Consider the following 10,993-nt stretch of genomic DNA (forward strand, 5'->3'; position numbering starts at 1 on the left):
GCCTACGGGTTATGAATATGTCTGCGAGAGGTGATCGCTCTCCTTCTTTGTTGTGAAGAGGGCTACTTCTGTTATTGTTTCTCATAACCCTGTAATGTTGCCTCGGGCCCTAAACAGTGTCTGTAGAGGTTATTGCCCTTTCTCTAATACTCCTTCGATTCGTATCTTAGAATCGAAAGTGCTTGCTTTAGAGAGCAATATGAAGTGGCTAAGTGCAGTGACAGTGCCCCTTGTGTAGTGGAGGGTGCGTCAGATCGGCCTTATTTCGCCTCTAGGCCTGGACCTCTGCTTGACTCCAGGACCCGGGGAGGAGAGAGGCATGTCGAAAGCCGAAGGAGGGTTACGAGGAACCCCCACCGATCTGGCGTGCCTTCGGCAGTTCTGATGAAAATCCCCAGACTGCCTTAGTGCGTGCACGTGCACGAATCCTGAGGATTGCTTCTCGTCCTCCGAAGCGTCCTCCCCGCGCAGGGGTTGGAGCTTTCGGAAGGACTCGCGCCCTCTAAATAGAAGCTTTATAGAAGAGGACGCTTCACGTCCTCCTCTCTCTCGTATGCATTCCAGTGAGAAGTAAGAAGGCGAACGTCGCCTGATCACGTGTACGTCTTTCCACCGAGAAATATGAAAAAGAAGTCTTAGTAGCAGGACGCTTTTGAGAGCGGACGTCCGAGCTTTGTTACTGTGAGAATAAGAAGGCGTTCCCTCGCCAGTCGCCCCTCGTATTCTCACACGATCAACCCTTCTCCTGAGACTGTTTCGTGCAGTCGGATTTCTCTCCGAAATGTATCTCGCTTGTTTTGACGCCTGTCAGGACGTGACGCTTTTCTGCACGCTTCTTTTGACGCTCGGCTTGGACGGGACGTTCGGATGGACGCCAGGCGCGCACCAGTGGACGCCGAGCGCGCGCCAGGTGTGTCGCCTGGCTGAACGTTTCTGTTGAACTCTTCTAGCTCTTGTTTACGATTTGGGCCTCAAGAATTTTTACCTCTACCTTCGGTGATACCTATACCTCACATGCAAAGAATGTGAAGTAAGCAGTGCTTCGGAGGAAGCTTAAAGTGAACAGACAACTTCGTCTTCGAAACCAGCAAGACCATCGGGTTTCGTGAATTCAAGAGGTCTCTGTCAATATTATATTGCTTTTCGCAAAGGTGGATGGAGTTAAGGAAAGCTCAAGGGAAGATCTCGTTTTCTCTACCGCAGTCAAGACTTTGCGATAAGGCAGTTACGGGTTATGTAAAGGCTCGATGTCCTGCACGTCAGGACTCTCGGCAACGTCAGTAGGATTCTTGCAAAGGCACTCATCAAAAGAACGCTCTTCAGGAAAGCGCAAGACAGGACTTCCTTTGCCATACTGCCAATAAATTTTAAGCTTTAGCAGGCATAGTTGTGATAAGGGAGAGGAAGCTGGTTGGAGAATTTCTTCCTCTTCCCAGGATAATTTTGCAAGTTTTTTAGCCCATCTGAAAGGGTTTTTCAGATGATAGGTTTTGTTAGTTTCTAGTCGGGACTACGCTGCCGAATTGAACAGCGTCATTCTACCTGCCGTAAGCCCAGTCTCTTAACAGGATTCTTGCCCCTTCCTCGTTTGAGACGGGAATCGGAAAAATAAAATGCTCGACTTCCTGGATTACGTTTTGTCAATTCAGTGACTTTCCCCCATTGACAATACTACTATCGTTTTTGTCAAGTAAGTGGGTATCCCCTCATTGACAAAATATCTTTGTCCCGTAAATGGGTTAGTTCTCATTGACAAACATCTCATTAACTTGATATTGCGTAAGCGAATAACTCTTATGACAAGATTCGGAAGAGCTCTCATTCGTCATTCGCAGACTCGTACAAGAAATAGACTTGTAGACTACGTCAATGAACGCTTATGTCCAATAACATAAGAAGCTTGAGCTGACTGCTTCGATTCTCTTAAGTTTTTGTTTCATGAAACTTGCCTGTCAGATATGTATGTAGCTGTATTTCCGAATTCAGCTATATATATGTCTGCCAGCAAAGTATGAACAAACTTTATTGTGATATAATTTCATATTTTGCCTTGCGTTTATTTTATTTTCTGGTTGGTTCAAGTCATATACGCTTGCTGTAGTTACCTCTTCGGATGGCAACCGAGAGGTCTATTGTCTATTTTAAGGACATTTAATCGTTACTCCCTGCAGCCTTCCAGGAGTTTCCGATTTATCTTTTACCGTTGTATGGTAGTGTTATGACGACACAAACGCATCTATATATTTAGCGTTTTCTGTTTCGCTTAAATATACCAGCTTGAGAGTCTTTCTGCTCAAAAAATAACCGGACCTATTTCTTCGTAGAATAGGGTAGCTGGCAACCCAGACATAAGTTAAGAGACGACATTCGTAAGCTGCTGGCTGCTGCTGTCACGCTGTGTCTGCAGTCTGTCCTCCAGACTCCAGTCCAAGTGTCCAACCGATCCAGTAACAGATCGTGCGCTGTCATGCGCGGTATGTTACGTCTCTCTCTCCTGCGGGATTGACTGACTAATCGTATCTCTGTGCTGACGGGTCGCGTCTCTCCTGCGGATTGACTGACTAACTCTATCTCTGTCCTACAATCACGGACTTTAGCCTAAGATTGAAGGGATTTCTTACGTGAATGAATAAACGTTGCATTCGTTTGCCTTACTATGTTCAACAGAGTTATCTCTTAATCCTTTCGGTGCTCGTTACCGCACGGTATAGAACTACGAGTCTACCGCAACATTGCACTTTTATATGCTCTCCTGCTTAGGCAAAGCGCAGCCTTATTAGGGAAGTAAGCATACTCGGGGAGGGAATGGATGAGCTTGCTGGGGACCATTTCCTTCCTGAAGAAGTTTGTTTCCCGAATAGGACTGCAATTCAGATCACAGTTTTCCAACCGGGAAACTGAAATATTATTCAAGATCTAGGAATGATTCTGAACATCTCTCAGTGCGTCTATCACCTGAGGTGATAGAAAGAAGGTGCCGGGACATCTGGATAGGGTTTCAGATGTCCTGGATCTTAATCTGAAAGAAGTAAAAGCGATTCGGTAGTCCTCCAGTCCTCGAAACGAGTTTTTGGGAACCAGTGGTCCAGATCAACTCTGATATTCCACAGCTCTCTCATATCTTAAGAAGTATCTCTCTCGGTCCCTGTTCGAGTTTACGAGAAAGAGCCTATTATAACAACAGGCTTAGAATGTAACGATCCTCTAGAGGTTCGTTACAGGATTGCAAAAGTCCGTTACGAATCGTCTCGATCGACGGCAGCAACTATTGACTTCCGAGTGGAATCTTTCTTTAGAAGTAAGTTGAGAGTTGTGGAGACTTTAGGGACGCCCTTTTCATTCTTCTCTTCGATATGTTGAGGACGAAGAGGCTTCTTCTTCTCTGCTCCCTTATTCTCGATCCGGGATCGGTACCATTAAATGCCATCCTATGATATTAATGGAAGGCGGGGATGGATGTTTAGTCTGTCTTTTCCCTTTTTCAATCGCTTAGGAAATGTAATAAGAGGAGTTTATGACATCACAGGGAGCGACAAGGACGCTGATCGCCCCATGTTGGCCCTCAGGATCCTGGATTCACAGAGGTCACATACTTCCTAGTTCACTTTCCAAGACCTTTTCCGAGAGAGTCCGTCTACTCTAACTCGAAAGGTACCTATAACCTCTCCGCTCTGAGTCTGACTACGTTCAGACTATCGAGTTGTTGACAAGAATAAGATTACCGTCTTCCCTTTCCGTCTGAAGAATGGGATAAGCTGGTAGTCCCAACTATTAAAGAATACGCAAATATGTTGTTGACGGCCTTTGGGCTCAGAGAGATTTGCGTCTGTCAAACAATAAAGCCCTTCACGATCTTTGAGTTCTGTGGAATCTCGAATCTCGCTCACCATCTACTTTTTTTGTGTCTCACCTTTTTGTTTTTCTCGGAGTGAGACACTCGTGCGAGATCAGGCGACATATAGTAGCCCTGAGTTTCTTGTTGACGAAGTCGGTTGCGTTTATACACCCCCGATGATCGTGAACATGAGACCAGGTTGGACTGTCAGGCATTCTTCCTTCGGGACTGAATCGCCTTTTTGTCCTCGCTCCTTTCTCCTGGCACCAGAAGCTCGAGTCAGGAGTTGATTCGCTGACGACGTTGGGTTGCGTTGATACACCCCCCAAGGTTTGCTTAGATTGAATCGCCCAGGCAGTCCAGACACTCATCCTTCAGCGAAGAATAGTGCCTTATGGTCTTCAGGGTACAGCCTTGCTGTCCTTGATTCGTCTGACTGGTCAACTGGTCGGTCACCTGACTTTAGTACAGACGGACTGACTGTGCATGTCCAGATCGAAAGCTTTCAATATGGAACTTAGACGTAGTCTGAAGTTCTTGATGTCAAAGCATTCGAACCTCTCTTACCTGTTAACTTCTTGCATGTGATCAGGAAGGCCTTCTTCTAACCACCCTAGATACGACAAAGAGGGTTAGTGAGATTTTAAGCCATCGTCACAAGTTTTGGCTTTGGAGAACACAAGGCGGTGTGCTCTCTAAGCCTTCTGTTGTGGCCTAAGAATGGAAACCCGTTTTGTCCTTGGGCCAGGAGCTTGGAATCAAGGATGGCACAAGTTAGTGGGCAGGAGCCAGAGAGAGTCCTGTGCCCTGTCGGGTCTCTCAAGTTTTATCTACATAAAACTCAAGAAAGTCGAAGTCATTCGGGCAATCTGCAGTGTTCCGAAAAAGACCAGACTTGCCCATATCGAAGAACACCCTGGCTTTATGTGTTAAGGAGTTCTTTCAAAAATGCTCCTTCATTGTGTTTGCACAAAGATTTGAAATCTTTTTATCTGAATGCTCACGAGGTGAGGGCGCGGCCTCGGAAGCATTTCAACAGAGCATGGCACTCAGCAACATCCTGAGTACCATGTTTTAGCGAAGGCAACTCTGTGTTCACTTCACACTCCCTGCGAGATGAAGATGGCATATGAGAATCTGTGCTCGCTAGGGCCATACGTGTCTGCAGACACAATCTTGGGGGCAAGAAGTACACTCATCCTATCCTGTAGAAAATGGTTAGGTTAAGAGCTCTTAATTTAGTTGTTGAGTCGCCGACAACGGCGACTTCTTAACTCTTAAGCCTTAGTTAACACACCTTAACTTTGGCTAGGTTGGTCAGGTGGTGATATATATATATATTTATTTTACTTCTTAGCCCTCATGGTATGGTCAATATGGTCTAGTCACATTGTGGTCACGCCCCCGTTGACAGATCATCTGGAGTGCACCAGCTTTATAGGTCTCTACCTCGCTGGCAACTCTAGTAAAGCAGAAGCAGACTTGGGTGACAGTAATCACGAAGTCAGCTATGCTAACAGGTGGAACCAAGATGTAAATCATCTGCATGCATTTGTTTCCCAAAATCCTTCTATTCTGTCCCTTCCCACCTCCAAAGGTGGGATTCAGCTATATATATATCTGACAAGTGAAGTTTCATGAACAAAATGATATTGTTATGATACAATAAATTGTTTGTTCATACTTACCTGGCAGATATATATAATCAAGTACCCACCCACCTCCCCTCAGGGGACAGTGGAAATAAGAATTATGAATAGAAAATGGGAATGGTTCCTGATACCCGCCTCCCAGCGGCGGGAATGGGTACTAACCACCTGGCCGACCACTGCGTGTGTCGGAAGTTTTTAAAATTCTGTCGGACTTCAGAAAATACAGCTATATATATATCTGCCAGGTAAGTATGAACAAACTTTATTGTATCATAACAATATCATATTTTTCATTTTTGTATTGTCTAATATGACACAAGGAAATAGTAATAACACTTTACTGTATACAGAGATGTACAATTCAATATTTAAATCTCTGTTGTTAGAATTTGTGTTTAAAATTATGTTTAGCTGTAAGAACTGTTAGTTCTCACTTGAGTATGCTTAAACTACCCAGATATCAGTCTATATTCAAGTTTTTAAAGTAGTAGTGAAGATTTTCTAGAAGGACATTTTACCATTACACTCAAGTGTGGAATCCATGGACTTTATTAGCTCTTAGGATTTTAGCAAATTATATTTTACTAATACATATAGCATGTTGCAAATGGCTCCTAATCAATTCCATTTTTTCTTCTCCCCTTATCAGAAATGCTGTGATACACAAGTGTCATGACACTAGGGTAGTTTTAGGGCCAGTTACTGGAAGGGTTCGTCTGAGCGAGTGCCGTAACACTGTAGTTGTATGTGCAGCGAGGTCGATGGTAATAGCAGATTGCAGAGGAGTTATTGTGCACACGCTCACTCCACAAAGGCCAATTTTGGTCGGTGGGCGTACGCAAGGCGTCACTTTGGCCCCACTTAATATATACTACACAAAGCTTAAGCAGCATATGATGCATGCACAACTTCAGTCACATATTAATATGTGGAATAGACCATTACATTTAAGTAAGTTAGTTTATTTACTTATGGTTATGATAGATTCCGTACTGTAAACATAAATTAAAAACCTATTTCTTCACACACACTGACTTTAGTGTAACGATAGTGTTCATGTGTACATAGGTATACATTTCACTTAAATCCTTGAGTTTAGATCATTTAGAATGTTGAAGGATGTGAAAAATGCTGGGAGATTTTGTAATAGTAGAGTAAAAGGGGTAAGTTGATATAGTCTCTGATATATTTACATAGTAAACAGTAATGTGAATTATTCTTTATATAAGTTAGTTGACCAAATTCATGGATGCACTTCATATGGTTAATGCCTTCCATCAGAAAAGCAAACTTTGAACTTTCATTCACAGGTAGTGATGGGGTGATTACTGGTGCTTGCGAAGTAATGAATCCTGAAGATTTCCAGCTTTTGATCATTCCATTCACACAAACCCCTCCAGTAGATGGCAGACCCCCACTTCTTCCTCCTGGGTTGCCTCATGAATATGCAAAGGTGAGTTTGAAATGCTCAAGGCCAATTAGTGCCACTACTATTATTATGACCAGATCACATTTACCTTTTCCTGTAGATAATTGTTTACTATCTCTAAAACCCAGGGCTGTGAGGAAATGAATCTGATAATAACAGATAAAATATAAATTTCAAAAAGGCCAGATGAAGTGTGAAAATTAAAGTGGAAAATAAAGATGCTGAAACAGGGGAGGCAGTATTTACAAATCTTCAAAATTATGAAAATTATCATGAAGTTGGGATGTTTGCAAGTGGAAAAAAACCAAACATTAATGGTTTACTAAGAAAAAGGGGATGTACTGCATTGCAGAAATTACAGAGGAATAAGGGTGCTTTAGCATGCAATTAAAATATAGGAAGAGGTGCTGATGGAAGGGCTGAGAAAAATTAACAACACTGATAATTGTCAGTCTGACTTCATGCCCATGAGATGTCCAGCGTTCTTTACAATGAGGGAACTATAAGAAAATTACCGCACAAAGAATTGCAGGTAAATGTTGGTGTCCATCGAAGATCACCACTGAGCTGAGTGCAAATCCTTTATGAAGATGGCCTAGTGTTAAGAATGGGTTTGAGGAATGAGATTTGGAAACATTTAATTTGCAAAACAAAACTTATGGGTACAAGAAAGAAACAGAAGAAACAAGTATACAACCAGGAAAATGGCTATGTAGTAATTGTTAAAAGGGGTTAGGTTCAACTCAACTCAACTGTTTATTGAATATAATAGGTGGTGTCCCCAGTGTTTGGCTCTACTGCCTATATTTTGTAAATAAAATCAAACTTCCTTGAAAGATGTGTGGTTGATGATCCTGAAGAAGGTGATCAAGTGACAGATGGATCCCCTGGCATTTGCAGTTGTCTATTGGAAATCTTGAAGTTGATAGGAGGTTGGAGACTGATGAATGATCTCAGCCCGCTAAACTGTTTTGTACACCTCAGCAATTTAGGGGTTGACAAGGTGTTATATACACTAACCAAGATTTAAGCATTATAAAGGACTTATTTGAAGATTATATTAGTTTAATTTATGTTTGTATGCAGCTGCAAGCATAAAATTATGCGGTGTAGATAGTTAAGTAAGTTACATAAAATTATGCTTAAGCATAAAAGTATTGTCTTAAGAGTAATACAGGAATGAGGAAATTGCAGTCTTCAATAGCTAGAAAAAATATTCTTTTACAAATTTACTTTGATATTTTAACATTTTAAAATAAGTAACACCTTCTTTTGCAGAGTGTTGAAGATGCTGGAAAATGTGTTTCAAGTTTTAGATCTGAAGTGAAAGATGCAAACCTCACTCCAGAGCAGCGGGCTATTTTGCAAAAAGTCATTGACACTAAATTTAAGGTAGTTTTTCTTTTGTCTGTACGTAGTAGTGATCTAAGTTTCCCAGTTGTATGTGGAGTCTCATGTAACAGTGCTAGATTGTTTATGGTATATTTTTGCATCTTAACAGCTTTGTATTTCATGCTTGTAAAGTAACAAATTGAAAGTAGCTATTCTGCCTTTGCTTGCTATTAAAATGTACTGTATTTCCCTTGTTTTTAAAAATTATGAAGAATTCTCCAATGTAAACTTGAAAGGTCCAAAACTGTCTGTTCAGATGTTTTAAAGATAGAGTTAAGAGTCAGTTTTGTCTCTCTTAAAACCCCATACTTCTAATTAGCCTATCATTTGCTGTGAAATCATCCCAGACATGTGAGGCTGATTCGTAGTGTCTTCAGCAGTAGTTAGATTTTTTTTTTATATGTTTAGGAGCATATTGTCAGCTGTTCACATTCCCAGACTTTTGGATTAATCTTTGAAGATTGCTTTATCATTACTGCTTTCTTACTTCATTCCATTGTGGTTTGTACACTATATATATTCTTAGTAGTTTTTCTTTGGGGTCTGCCAGGAAATTGAAGTTTGAATTTATTACTGACAGGTGTGATCTCATAAGACAGTTTGTGAGATATATTTCTCTTAATTGTAGTTGTTGTGGAAGCTTTTAGTTAGCTTTGTTATAACTGCACATATTTAATTTTTGTCTAGGCTATGACTGAGAGATTTTTGGGTAGAGAGTTAGAGCAATTAGCTTTTGGCCAAGGGGTAGATGTATAATCAAACCTGATGACTATTAGATGTGCTATTACAGAGAGAAAGGGTGGATTCTGTTTCTTTAACTGTTACAGGGTAATCTCTGCCCGTTACACCTGTTACTGTTTTCATGTTCACAAAAGTATGAGTCAATTTTGTTTACTGCTTGTTTATTTTCAAGAATGGTATACCTGATAATGAAATTGGATCATGAATTATGAAATTTTTTTTGATGGATAGATTGTGAGATTTTGGGACAAGCCTATTTTGGGCATTCACTAGCAAGAAAAAATGGATTGTAAACTTTCATCCATTTCATGTTAAGGTATGAATGAACTGATTTTTTGCCATATTTCTTGAACTGAGGATGTATTGATTTCATGAAATTATTTTCCTTTCATGACTTGAAATTCATTAATAATAATAATAATAATAATAATAATAATATCCTTTAATTCAGCTCAGGGCCATATACATAGAATATACAAAGTACAGACAGTAATATACACAATCTAGATACATGAGACATGATAAAAAATGAATAATCGGCATTCATCCACAAAATAGCTGAGGTAGCATAAAAGATAGTAATCATAATACTGGTAATAACAGTAATAATATTGGTGAGAAAAAAATGCATTGAAATTTAAAACATTTAGTGCACAGATTATATAAGTTAAATTATAACTAAAGACCTTAGGTGGTTACAGTAGTCAGGTCCAGAGGGCTAAATACGAAAATTGAATGTAAAAAATCTTTAACTTGATAGTATTCACAGCAGTAATGAAAAAGTAAAATATCAGCAGTAAATATAATATAATCACAGAATCTGCAGATGACATCTTGCCAATACAGAGATTAAGTCTTTTAAGGGACAAAGGCTTCATTTTCCCATCATTGATAACTTATTGTTTTATTGGTTTTGGTTTAATGTTTGAAACATGTCATGTTTGATAGGGCAAGATTTCAAGTTAAGGGTTATCAAAATCATATTTTTCGATCTGATTCATGGTGGATTCAATGCTTTAGAAGATTTAGACTATTACAAACCCAGCTCGAGGCATTGTCACGAAGAATGACTGGAACAGCAGAGTGTCTGGGATAATTTCATTCTTACACAAAAAAGCTAATCATAAACACTGAAGTAAATGTGTATGAAGAAATAAGTTTTGCTTTTCAAATATTACTTCATTCATTTTTCAAAGTGACATTATATTTTTTTCAGATTTGGCTGCGAGAAACGGGTAAACAACGGGAGCTTGATCAGCTCGAGAAGTTTGCAATCACATTAAAATACGAACGGGTGGCAAAAACAACCTCTATATAGACTAGAAATTATTTGACCTGTGGACCAGATTTAATGCCTTGTTGCCAAATGAAATGCATTTAGTCAGTAGTGTTAAGGTTATACTTGCTCAAGCAATGAGTATTTTGTAATGTATTTATATAGTTTTAGCCAATATGATACATATCTTCCAGTGAAAGAAATATTCAGGAACTTCCAAATATTTGTGTTCGTGTTGTTTTATAATAATGTGATATTAGTCCAGCATGAACTCTGGAATGTGGAAGCATACTAGTAGAATGTTGTTACTCAATGCACATGCATGGAAGAAGGGCCCAACAAGGGAGATTTTGCTATGTTGCTCATTATTATTAGCTTCCACATTACAATGTGGGACCCTTTGGCATTTCCTGAAATATTGTTCCTATATAATTAGGCTTTTTAAACAAAAAATTCATTAAAAGAAAATTCTAAATTTCCCTCCTCCGTAGATGTACACTGACAGTTGTAGCATTTTGTAGACTGCTATCTGCTTGTTCAGCTAACTGGTTATGTAGAGTATTCAGTTTTGTTTTACTCATTTTATTTTTTCAGATGTTTTATCTGAATTGCATATTCATTCATTTTACAAATTGTAACTCAGTATTATCATGATTTGGTGTGAGACC

At 39.8% G+C, this 10,993-nt stretch overlaps 1 protein-coding gene across 2 annotated transcripts in view; it reads left to right on the top strand.

The window, feature by feature from the left end:
• Positions 1-10,562, top strand: part of LOC135202966 (TBCC domain-containing protein 1-like) — a 35,328-nt gene extending 24,766 nt beyond the window's left edge. For both annotated transcript variants that reach the window (XM_064232483.1, XM_064232484.1), the window contains 4 exons: positions 6,137-6,438; positions 6,798-6,940; positions 8,195-8,308; positions 10,266-10,562. In XM_064232483.1, the coding sequence (XP_064088553.1) occupies positions 6,137-6,438; positions 6,798-6,940; positions 8,195-8,308; positions 10,266-10,367 (661 nt within the window). In that variant the 3' untranslated portion in view covers positions 10,368-10,562. The remainder of the gene's footprint in view (positions 1-6,136; positions 6,439-6,797; positions 6,941-8,194; positions 8,309-10,265) is intronic.
• Positions 10,563-10,993: the final 431 nt, after the last annotated feature.

Source organism: Macrobrachium nipponense, chromosome 33 (genome assembly GCF_015104395.2).
Source record: "Macrobrachium nipponense isolate FS-2020 chromosome 33, ASM1510439v2, whole genome shotgun sequence".
In the NCBI taxonomy this organism is placed as follows: domain Eukaryota; kingdom Metazoa; phylum Arthropoda; class Malacostraca; order Decapoda; family Palaemonidae; genus Macrobrachium; species Macrobrachium nipponense.